The sequence below is a fragment of the Mizuhopecten yessoensis genome, unplaced genomic scaffold (genome assembly GCF_002113885.1).
Source record: "Mizuhopecten yessoensis strain PY_sf001 unplaced genomic scaffold, ASM211388v2 scaffold11177, whole genome shotgun sequence".
Lineage (NCBI taxonomy): Eukaryota > Metazoa > Mollusca > Bivalvia > Pectinida > Pectinidae > Mizuhopecten > Mizuhopecten yessoensis.
Window position 1 is genome coordinate 370,998 of NW_018408918.1, and position 12,871 is coordinate 383,868.

The 12,871-nt window shown below is 36.6% G+C and overlaps 1 protein-coding gene across 1 annotated transcript in view; it reads left to right on the forward strand.

The window, feature by feature from the left end:
- LOC110440279 (plastin-3-like) overlaps positions 1 to 12,871 on the forward strand; it is a 43,427-nt gene that overhangs the window by 20,450 nt on the left and 10,106 nt on the right. Inside the window, exons 2-8 of the mRNA XM_021483253.1 lie at positions 3,139 to 3,297; positions 3,608 to 3,777; positions 5,689 to 5,781; positions 7,635 to 7,848; positions 9,356 to 9,541; positions 11,188 to 11,262; positions 12,437 to 12,647. Coding sequence (XP_021338928.1) covers positions 3,139 to 3,297; positions 3,608 to 3,777; positions 5,689 to 5,781; positions 7,635 to 7,848; positions 9,356 to 9,541; positions 11,188 to 11,262; positions 12,437 to 12,647 — 1,108 coding nt within the window. The remainder of the gene's footprint in view (positions 1 to 3,138; positions 3,298 to 3,607; positions 3,778 to 5,688; positions 5,782 to 7,634; positions 7,849 to 9,355; positions 9,542 to 11,187; positions 11,263 to 12,436; positions 12,648 to 12,871) is intronic.

The following is a 12,871-nucleotide window of genomic DNA, read 5'->3' on the forward strand; positions in this document are numbered from 1 at the left end:
AAAGTATCCTCTGAGAAAGACATGTGGTACAGAATTAGGATATTTGATACTTGGGTGGCTATACCGCATACTTATTTTTTAAATTTGCAGAAATGATACCAAACATGCTGTATTTTACTGGTAATAACTAGCATGCACTACGGTAAAACTTGAATTCTCATGTGTGGAAATGTTCATGTACCAACTCTTTTAACTGAAAGCGGTGTGGAAAATTGGTGTTCATATTTTCGTGCTAATTAACTAAATGCGAAAATTTCATATAGCCAAAATTTCCACTTTACTGTATTTCAGTCCTTTGATATTCCACCCTATTTTAAAACATATTTTACTGGGTCTTGTATGATAATAGGTCCAGTTAATTGTTGTATATAGGTAAATAAGTTAGAAAATTAGAAATAAATAAAAGTATTGGAAAACCAACACAATTATAAGGTAAGAAGATCAAACGTCATGTTGGTAGTGGTCGGTCAATGTGCCGTGTAGGGATCCAAGGTGATATATACAATTGAAATTGCTGGGAAATGGCATGCTAGATAAAAGTCAATTGACTTTGATTTTTAGGTCACCTGAGACAAAGTCTCAAGTGACCTATTGCGATTGCCTTTTGTCGTCCGTCGTGCGTCCGTAAACAATTAACATTTTCGACTTCTTCTCAAAAAACCCTGAACCAATTTCAATGAAATTTTGTAGGGACCTTCCATGGACAAAGGTCATCGAAAAGAGGGGCCGGTTTAGTCCCAAGCTCCCAGGGGCCTGAGGGGCGGGGCCAAAAAGGGTCAAATTGACTAAAATTTCAAAAATCTTCTTCTCCAAAACCCCTGATCCAATTTCAATGAAATTATGCAGGGACCTTCCATGGACAAAGGTCAACAAAAATGGTGGCCAGTTTAGTCCCAAGCCCCCAGGGGCCTGAGGGGCGGGGCCAAAAAGGGTCAAATTGAGTAAAATTTCAATAATCTTCTTCTCAAGACCCAGATATGGTAGAATCAAATACTCTTCATATATGGAAGGGTCTTAAGGTGCTTTACCAAAATTGTGAATTTCTTGACCCTGGGGTCTCACGTTTCCCCTTGGGGAGGGGGTAAACTTTACCAAAGTTTATATAGGGAAATCACATTTTGGACCAACATTTGTTTAATTTCCATTGGAAGTAATTCAATTTGGGTTAGCATTACCAGTATTAGGTAGCAGTTTGATAGTATGCACATATGAGCCCTGACTGACCCCCAGGGGCTGATGGGTGGGGCCAAAAAGGGTTGAATTGACTGAAATTTCAAAAATCTTCTTCTCAAGACCCAGATATGGTAGAATCAAATACTCTTCATAGATGGAAGGGTCTTAAGGTGCTTTACCGAAATTGTGAATTTCTTGACCCTGGGGTCTCACGTTTCCCCCTGGGGAGGGGGTAAACTTTACTATAGTTTATATAGGGAAATCACATTTTGGACCAACATTTGTTTAATTTCCATTGGAAGTAATTCAATTTGGGTTAGCATTATCAGTATTAGGTAGCAGTTTGATAGTATGCACCTATGAGCCCTGACTGACCCCCAGGGGCTGATGGGTGGGGCCAAAAAGGGTTGAATTGACTGAAATTTCAAAAATCTTCTTCTCAAGACCCAGATATGGTAGAATCAAATACTCTTCATAGATGGAAGGGTCTTAAGGTGCTTTACCGAAATTGTGAATTTCTTGACCCTGGGGTCTCACGTTTCCCCCTGGGGAGGGGGTAAACTTTACTATAGTTTATATAGGGAAATCACATTTTGGACCAACATTTGTTTAATTTCCATTGGAAGTAATTCAATTTGGGTTAGCATTATCAGTATTAGGTAGCAGTTTGATAGTATGCACCTATGAGCCCTGACTGACCCCCAGGGGCTGATGGGTGGGGCCAAAAAGGGTTGAATTGACTGAAATTTCAAAAATCTTCTTCTCAAGACCCAGATATGGTAGAATCAAATACTCTTCATAGATGGAAGGGTCTTAAGGTGCTTTACCGAAATTGTGAATTTCTTGACCCTGGGGTCTCACGTTTCCCCCTGGGGAGGGGGTAAACTTTACTATAGTTTATATAGGGAAATCACATTTTGGACCAACATTTGTTTAATTTCCATTGGAAGTAATTCAATTTGGGTTAGCATTATCAGTATTAGGTAGCAGTTTGATAATAAGCACATATCAGCCCTGACTGACCCCCAGGGGCTGATGGGTGGGGCCAAAAAGGGTCGAATTTACTGAAATTTCAAAAATCTTCTTCTCAAGACCCAGATATGGTAGAATCAAATACTCTTCATAGATGGAAGGGTCTTAAGGTTTATGACCCTAGGGTCTCACGTTTACCCCCTGGGGAAGGAGGGGGGGGGGACAAAATTTATTATGGTTTATAATGGCAAATGATACTTTGAATATTACATGTTAATAACTTGATTGGAATTATAACCTTGAGTTGACAGTTTGATACTTTGAAAATTTTGAGCCAGCCCTACCCCCAAGGGCTGTAGGGTGGGGCAAAGGAGTCTAAGTGTGCTAAAATTTCTTCATTTTCCTTGTTTAGAATCAAAGGTGCTAGTTTCAAATACTTTTTAGTCTGAAATCTGTATGCTAGATATTGAATAAGGTGGTTTTATTGTTTTTTGTCACTTTGAATAATATTTCTTTTCATGTTAAAAACAAAATCAACTCTCTGTATAAATATATCACATGACCGTTAAGGCCCATGGGCCTTTTGTTTATCTAACATGCCAATCCTATTACTTAACAATTACTATGACATCACATTGGGAATCGTAATTTGCACCTTAGCTCTGTAAATGATACTGTAAAACTGTTCTGATGACGGTTAATTGGCCTAGCTATCCGAAACATGGAAACCAATTAAAACGGAATCCTTGGTGTTGACGCTCAATCACTTACAAAATGTTCTGGTGGTCTTGCACGGATGGATTCCTAATGGAATACACTAGTCCAGCAGAAAAAGTACTGAAAATTCAGGTAGGAATGATAACATCTGACACAAGGTTATTCAGCACTATTTATAGTTAAAATGTTTCGTCACGCTAGGTACGCAGCCTTCAAAACATTGTCATTTAAAGTTGTTGTTTGTAAATAAAACTTTGTGTATGGTGTTTTTTCCAGTTTGATGAGGATAACAATGGTTATGTTACTACTGATGAGCTTGGCAATGTGTTAGAGTCAGCTGGAATGAAAATGCCAGGTTACAAAATTCGGAAACTAGTGGAAGACTTCGACACTAAAACCAAGGATGGAAAAATTCAATTTGATGAGTTCATAAAAGTAAGTATGCACACGTTGGTAGATAGATACATACTTCAAGCATATTACGATACATCTAATACATGTATATACAGCACAATTATAAATTCGCACATCAACACTTTGTCAGCTCAGAGAAATATCAAGGTTTTTTGAGAAACCAGACCTTTGGGAGAAATGTTCACATTCAATGGTAAACTGTTCAAATGTTCAAATTTAATGGTAAACTGGAATGGACTATTGAATAATTTTTATCACGTTATAATTTGTTTCTGTTAAAATGGATTTACTGAATTGTAATAATACTCAATCTTTTCCCTCCAATTTTCAGCTATTTGAGCATTTAAAATCCACTACTGATATCGGTGTCAAGTTCAAAAAAGCTGTCAATAAACGCCAGGATTTGCACACACATGGAGGAACATCGGAGGCATCCGTGTCTGGAACCACACACAGTGTCAAACATGCAGAGAATGCTGCCTATGCTGATTGGATTAACAGGTCAGCCTTCATTGCCATAGGATTTCACTGTAACTTACATAGAGGATCTGACATAAGATTCCCTTCATATAATATTTATGATACAAGTTTTCCTGTTTTCGAGCTTCTGGTGAGATAATATGAAAATCCAAAAAGAGTATTATAAATCTAATATGAAGGGAAACGAATGACAGATTCTTTTTATCATATAAAACAAAATAAACTGTATAATTGTGATCTGAAACGAATATTTTGCACTTTGCCGCCTCTGAAACAATGAACATTGCGTCTGCTTCACAATGACGTGATGTCACATTGATTGTTCCTATTCAATTGTGACGTCATTTCCAGAGTGATATTACACATGTTGCGTAAACATTATTTATGTGATGGCTTTATGACTCTGTATAACATGGTATTCATATGATAAATCTCATTATGATGAAAAAATATGATAATAATGCTGGCTGAAATAGGCAACACTCTGTGGCTTTGTGCAGGGGAAATATTCAGAGCTTGTTGGTTTGTCTGGCTGAAAAAGGCCACAATCTGTTAGTTAATTCAGGGTGAAAATGGCTGTTTGGATCTGTTGATTTCTCTGGTTGAAATAAGACACGGCCTATTAGTTTATATAGGGGAAATAGTCAGATCTTGTTGGTAAGTTTGGGAGAAATAGAACACAACCTGTTAGCTTATGCAGGGGAAATAGTCAGAGCTTGTTGGTTAGTTTGGGAGAAATAGAACACAACCTGTAAGCTTATGTAGGGGAAATAGTCAGAGCTTGTTGGTTAGTTTTGGAGAAATAGAACACAACCTGTTAGCTTATGTAGGGGAAATAGTCAGATCTTGTTGGTTAGTTTGGGAGAAATAGAACACAACCTGTTAGCTTATGCAGGGGAAGTGGTCTGATCAATTTAGTTTTTTGGGGATCTGTTGATTTGTGTTAGGGGAAACTTAACATCAAAATTATCTTCAAAATTCTAGGGGTTACGCTAACTTGCATTCTCTGCACCCCTGAAATAGGTCATTTCGAAGTCGAAGGTAGTGGATAGCTATTTGATTGGTTCAAATGAAAAATATCCAGACCAATGGCTATGCTGATAACTTACCTTTGTAGATATAAGGAGTGACACCAGACTTTATAGCCAGTCAATTATGCTGTTACAATGCCTTGCAATTCTTTGATTTTGCAGATCATGATGGCATATACAATGCCTTAAATTTTGTCATGACATATTACAAGGTTACAGAGATAGTAAGAAAGTATTACCCTTGGATTTTGACATAGAAGGATATAGGAAATTACCAGTTAGTTCGTCTATCGGAAATAGGCTAGAACTTGTTGGTTTGTCTGGGGTGATTTAACTGTAGGCGAGAACCTGTTGGGTTATCCATAGGTACATATCCAAACTGACAAAAATATTACTTATATAGTAAATATAAAGCAAATATATAGTAAGGAATGGGCTATCAACATCAAATGGCTTCAGACAATGGCAAACAGATGCCCACTTATAGACAATCTATTAAAGCTGAAGGATAAATAGAAAGTAAGGAAAAGTGGGAGGTGGGCTTATTACCAGGCATGGGTGTATCACCGGTAAAATACTGTATATTCATTTTAATAAAAATTGTATGCTCCATTCTCTTTGTTAAAATTTAGCTGATTTTGCTTAGTCTAGAAAACTACACATGTCAGGAATATGAAAGCAAACCTGCATGAGTTCAGCACCAAAAAATAGTTTCAATGAAATGACCATGCTGTATCAATGTAAGGAGTTCTTATACATGTACATTAGTTTTTCTACAAAACTTTTATCAGTTTGTGTACATGGGTACCTAGACCAGCCTCAAGCGCCATAAGCTTTGTTCTATCTAAAACGCTTCACAGCATATCATCTGTATTAATTCTGCCTTTTTTGTTAACCAAAGGAAACTAATGGATGACAAAGATCTCAAGGATTATGGTCTCCCCTTAACTCAAGATAATCTATTCAAAAAGACCCAGGATGGTGTGATTTTATGGTAAGTAAAAAGCAAGGGACTATGAGGATAATAACATTTGAGTTATGATAGAAAACGTGGTGTAACTTTGACCAGCTGTAAGGACTAAAAGACATGATAAACATTTCAATGTAGCGTGAGCTTCGAAAATAATTATTTTTTCATCTGCTTCATGGAAACCAGCTATAATCAGTGTAAGTACACTTTATCTTTGAATGGGCCTGGTAAGGTCTGGGAGGTGGTCTATATAGTTTTAATTCCTCCTGAAAAAGGGGGAGGAGTAGTGCTAATTTACGACGAATACATGTTCAGTGTCACATGTTTATAGCTCACCTGAGACAAAAAAAAAAATTAAGCCGCTCTTGAGAGAACGAAATGACGGACCCACTTCTGTTCGGGGTGCGTGCGCATAATTCAGTATTGCATGTATCCGCTATATAGTTGCGTTATCCTAAATAGAAAGTAGAATCTCTGACACTCACCTGTGGGTTACATAAAGTCTTCTGATACTCTTCTCCAAATAATAATCCATACTTTAAATAATTGCTGAAAACAAAATGTTTATCTCCGGTGCATTCTACGAGTGTTGTGGTGGTGAAATTCGTGCACTAGGTTAGAGCGTTTTAGCAACTCGGATTGCGGTCTGGGGAGTGTTACACGTGTGAAACACATGATTCGAGAAAGCACATGTGGAGACTGTCAAGCATTGACGCTGTCTGTAGAAGGAAGAAGTAAATATATAAACTTATAAACCGTATGAGTGATGAAGTATAAACTCTATTTTGATGTTTGAAATGGTAACGTATATATACCATATCGTGCTTAGGTTGATAACGGTAGACTAATGGCTCCGAGACGAGACGATATGTGAACTGTGTATGCTTATCAAACATTTTTGTAACACAGCATGCTATTTCTGGTGTATTTATTTATGAAAGTGTAACAATTTAAGAACATGACACAACTGCCGCTGCTGTTTGACAAGAATTCGCGCCGTGTCAAAATAGTATCCAATTGGGTGTAAGGGAAATAACTCTTACGTTGGTAAAGTCGCATTGGGAAATATAATTCAAATATATTCCAAGAACATTTGTGAGATTTTGTATATTCAATGACGGTAAATATAGTCGCTACAAATATTAATAATTTTCACTAATATGAATAAAAAATAAATAAAAATAAAAGGAGTACAATGTCTCTTTTCTCCATGCATGTTTTCCCACTACTGTTAATTATCCTTCATTTCACAAGCAAAAAATGCACCTATTCTTTATTATCCATTCACCGATTGCCATTCTGCACGTAAACGCTCATGTCACATCATTGGAGGATGCTAATTAATGAAAATTACAACAATGCGTCACACTTAAAGAGGGTGAAAAAAGAGGAGAGGGAGAAATGTTTTTAAGGCATCATTTAAGAGGTGATTGATTTTGAAAATCCTAAACGCAACATCATCAGATGACCTGATTTTCAATTAGCAGAATACAGAACACATATCTGAGTTATTATAGTAGATTTTTATGCTCAACGTGTCACTGAAGCAATTAAATTTAAAGTGGTGAGCGGCTGTAATGTCACACTGACATAATTCTAGTTTGGTTTTGTTATTGTCTAATTTCCCATCTATTATTTGACAAATTGGTCATCAGAAGTTGTAATATACTTTTTTATCCTAATTGGATTTGATCTTTCCCTTCAAACGTTGATTGTGATTTCATAACTTATCGTTTTCCATGCATCATTGTTTTGAGTTAACCCTGAACTAGACATAGAAGGGGAGACAATTCTGTGAAAGGTGTGAGAAATTGAAATCAAGTTGATTATTTGTAAAATTCAGTCTATAAGAATACATTTTTTGTTTCTGATTTTAGCAAGTTGATCAACAATGCTGTTGAAGAAACAATTGATGAGCGCACAATAAATAAAACGAAGCTGAATGCATACACTCGGACAGAAAACCAGAACCTTGTCATCAGCTCTGCCCAGGCCATCGGCTGTACCGTAGTCAACATTGGCCCAACTGATATAGAGAATGGAGAGAAAAACCCACATCTTATCCTTGGTATGCTGTGGCAGATAATCCGGGTGAGTCACTAGAAGTAGTTATATTTGACCTGGCGACAACCTACTTATAATGGTAGCTGGGGGCTCTGTTTTTAGCTCATCTGGTGTGAGGCGTTGAGCTTATGCAATTAATTATACATTGTCCGATGGACATGCCATGACAAAATGTCTGTCATTTGCGCATGTCATCCACTTTTATTTTTTAAATGACTTGTTTTAAAGGAACGTGAAGCCAAAGGTCATAATACATGGCATGTAGTTGGCTTAAGTGAAGGGCCATCAATTTTGATCAAACGAATTGCCTTGAACTAGTTTTCCATGAACAGGTTAAAAAATGTTGAAATCTTACTTCTCAAGAACTACAAGGCCAGGAGTATGGATATTTGCATTTAGCTTGCAGAGGTGAAGATCTATTAGTGTTAAGGTTGTTCAATTGAATTGCCTAGATCTACATTTAGTTTCAAGGTCACAGTGGTCGAATATGTGAAATAGCATCTTCAAACAACGACTTCTTATGAAGCATGAGGCCTAGAGTAATTATACTTGTCATGTAGTTTTCTGAGTTGGACAGTCTAGTTTGTGCAAATAAATGTCCTTGACCTACATTCAAGGTCTTAGATTTAATGTGTTGGAACCTTCTAATGTACATGGGGTCAAGAATAATGGCATTTAGCCTTTTGTTAGCTAGGGCAAATGGCTATCAAGAGTGCTCAAAGGAAATACCTTGACCTTCATATCAGATGACTGATGTCAAATGTGAAACTTTTCAAACCACTTAATAACTGCTCCATAGCCATGAGGTCTACAGTACTGTTTTTTGGCTTGTAACTTATCTATTACCAGCTGTAGCTGGGCAAGAACAAGTTATCTCAATAGAGGGCTTAGATTCTGTAGCATAATCCCAACCGATGTGGAAGCCTGAATTTGGATTTTACAGAACTTTAGCCCTCGACTGAGATAACCAGATGATGCTCAGTTACAAGGCAATACCTATTTTACTCACACCTTTTAGTTTGAAATACTATTCATTTTTCATATAGTCTACAAATACTCCTTCGAGGCCTCAAATAAAGATGGCCTTTTCACTGCTAAGGCTTCATTTGAATGCTTCCGCTTAAACAAATTAGTCCGTCGTTACAAATTAGAAAACACATTTCACAGTGTAGATTATATTTTAAAATTGTGAATCTAACAACATCAAAACAATACATTCAAGGACAAAACAGAACAATTTTTGTTTTACATGTGTATCACTGCATTAGCACGGATGAATACAAGCTGCGTGAAATTCTAAAAATCTAACTGGAAATCCCTATTCGAGTTTGAGAAATACAGGGTTTCCTCAGTCTATCCATGCGTTTCTTGTAAAATTTATTTTAGAGATAAACACTATTATATATAGAAATAGCATTCCATTAATCGCGAATTTCATCATAGCTCACCAAATCAACGTCATATCAAAATAAAAAGATTTACAGAAGCGATTGGCTGTGAGTAGTTTTGTGATAAATATTTATCCCTGTTGTAGATTGGTCTGCTGAGTGAGGTGAATATTGTGGATCACCCCAACTTGGCAGTTCTCTTGGAGGAAGGTGAGTCTGTGGAAGACTTGCTGAGGTTGAGTCCAGAACAGATTCTTATTCGCTGGGTCAACTACCAGCTTAAAAAATCAGAAACAGACAGGCGTGTGTCAAACTTCACGGAAGATATCAAGGTAAGAACACCCAAGTCATAAATCAAAGCCATTATTATGTTAAAACTGTCCACCCACCCTTCTTGACAAGGCAGTGTCAACTGTCTCTCTCAGGTCTTTATATGATCAAAGGTGAAGGCCACGGCAGGGGTCAAATAATGTCAGATCATTTTGTACAAGTGATAAGTCTAATTGAAGGAAAATCATTTTAACCCTTGCAAACAACAATAAGTGTTTGTGTGGGTGGGAGAGGGGGTGGGTGTGGGTGGGAGAGGGGATATGGGTGTGGTGTGTGTGGTGTGGTGAGGATATAGCCTTGTCCTCTTCCATTTGACACAGGAGTATAAAATGTCTGCATATAAACAGGATTTAATATAATTGAAGATAAAATTACCCTTTTTATGTCTTCACATTTTTGCATCACATCATCATATTTTAACAAGAAATCAACTTTTTTCTCATTGTTTTGACAATCTTTAGGATTTTGGATTAAAAGACAGATGACTTGCCCAAGGCTCAATCCTCGATACCCCAGGGGTTACGCTCACTTTTGATCTGTGCACCCCTGGAAAATGTCATAGAAAAATTGAAGGCACATGGCTAGCTATTTGATTGGTCTCGGTTAAAAAATCACCTGACCAATAGCTAGGTTTGTACCTGTCTCTTAAAGATTATAGAGGAGCGCCACCCATCTACCAAGCTGGTCAATTTTAATGCTACATATATGCGGGATTTGTTTGATGTGCATCTTATCTTATCTTTGTGTCATCCACAAGGTTGCACACATGTGCACTAAGCCTTAAATTTTGTCATGATATATTCCAGGGGTGTAGAGAGCATAGGTGAGCGTAACCCCCAGAGAATCAAGGATGCCAAGCTTCTTAATGTTGGTCTTCCTGTAATTTGGCCAATAGAATTTAGTATATGTACTTAACCCATTCACCCCTGAAGTCACATTTGAACTCCTCCGATTCAAAGGTTAGAATAGTTCATTATGAATTGTCAGGGGTGAATGAGTTAATTTGAGTTATATTAAATACCTTTAGGTGACCTCGCATTCAATGTACAAAGTTTTATTGGAAAAAAGTTTGAATGATTTTACTTTTCTTCCCAAATGAACTGAACTATAAATGGAATTTAATTGGGATTTCTTTTACTATAATTAACTGTGATGAAAAGTATGGGTACCTCTGCTGGTAAAATAAATATAAGGATTAAACAGCATTTTTCCATTGTTCATACCAGATGATACATATATTTCCATTAAAAAATTCAAAGTTATTATTGATCAAAAGATAAGTATTCCCTTTTATTTTCGATATTTAATCAACAGTATTTATCCATTGTTCGTACCAGATGAACATTAAAAATGCTGTTCAGTACATAAATTTCCATACAAAAATTCAAACTTATTATTGTCACCAAAATGTAGGCTTTTAATGATAGTGCTAGATTATTTGAGGGGGGAGCAGAGTCTTCAAAATGACATTGATCTTATTGGATTCATAGCCCTATGACAGCAATCTTTTCCTGTAGTGCTTTTAGAGAAATTTGCAGTCATAATGTAAAAACATAAATGTAAAAAACAAAGTTTGTTCATTATGTATTATGTCTTAATTATTGTATCATGTTGAAATAATTTACGTGATGTTTCTTTCTCCTTTCAGGACTCTGAAGCGTATACTTACCTACTGCACCAAATTGCGCCTCCTGATAGAGAAGTTTCAACAATGGCCATCCATGTAAGTGCCAACAATGACAATTACATCTTAGTAGGCATTTTATGCCTTTTCACCCAAAAATTGATAGTACTGTATAGTTGTTTAAATTCACGGTGTCTTGATCAGAGGCAGTTCGCCGGTTTATATTTCACACATTATGGCTAGATAAAAAGATTCCATTCACTTTGGTACTTTTGTTCTTGGATTATGGGATGCAAGTGTTTTAAAAAAATGTAATATTGAATTTTTGTTTTATCTTTATCATTTGGCAGTTGAAGGGTAATTATATAAACAGACCTTTTATTTTGTGCCTGTAATATATATCTTCAGGGATATTATACGCTATCTTTGGTGGTCGCAAATATAGTAAATTAAATTCCCCATGAATGTTAATAACTATACATTACTTTCTGACAAACTTACATGAGAAAAGTAATGTTATAACTTGGAGACAATAGAATGTTTGGTGTACTGTGTTACGATAATTATAATCTTGAGTTCATTTCTATTTGATACAATTGCAAGATCTATGAAAAACAACCCATTTCATGTGCATGACATCACAATTGGACAGGAATGACGTGAAGTCAAAAAATCAAAAACATTACTATGCCGGGATGCGGAAGTTGCAACACTTTTATTGTGGTTTTGAGATCTTCCTTGTCTCTTCCGACTATCCTTTCTAAGGAAGTGCTGACATTTTAGTTTGGTCCTTGCTTGGTAACGAGTATGGGTCTCGCTGGGTATTAAAAGCGTATTACCCAAAGAACCGGTTACCATTTGTTCAACGTGTGCGCAAGGTGACACTACTATACTAAGACTTTCACGATTTTTTACCGACATTTTGTATCAGATCAGTTGCATAAAATTAAAATGAAACACATAAAAGTAAGCATTAATCTAAGAAAAGTGGAAATATTTGTAAACCACGACCAATTAAAATTTAATGCAAAATTCATGTCCCCCCCCCCCAGAACAGTCTCTGGTTACCAGGGCTAACAGAGACTGTTCTGGTGATTTAAAATGAGCTAAAAAATCCTTGATCATTATATTGAAAAAGTGAATCTTTTACCTGTAAAGAATAGACTATTATAGAAGAAAGTCCATTCTTTAAGGATAAATTAAAACAGGCTGTACCCTATCTATCGGAACAGATACAAAACTGATTTGTCGTTTCTTTTTCTCATTTGTATAGATATCGGACCCTAATCAACGTGCAGAGGCCATGTTACAGGAGGCAGATAAGATGGGATGCAGGAGTTTCATAGGACCAGCGGAGGTGGTTGGCGGTCATCAAAAGCTCAACCTTGCCTTTGTCGCTAACTTGTTCAACACCTACCCAGCTCTTGAACAAGCAGCAGTCGAGCCAATTGAGCAACAGTATGAAGAAACGCGAGAGGAAAAAAGTAATTATTTACGTGATCAGAAGTCAGTAATCAAAATTGTATGATTTTAACAACCTGTAACTGGAAGTAAGCAGGGAATATAATAATATCACCTGGGCAAAAAACTGTTGTTTGAGATTGTGTCTATGTTATGAGGCAGTATTGAGCAGTAGCTAATACTTGAAACAACTTCATCTGCAAAATTCTAGGGGTTATGCTAACTTTCGTTCTCTGCACCACTAGAA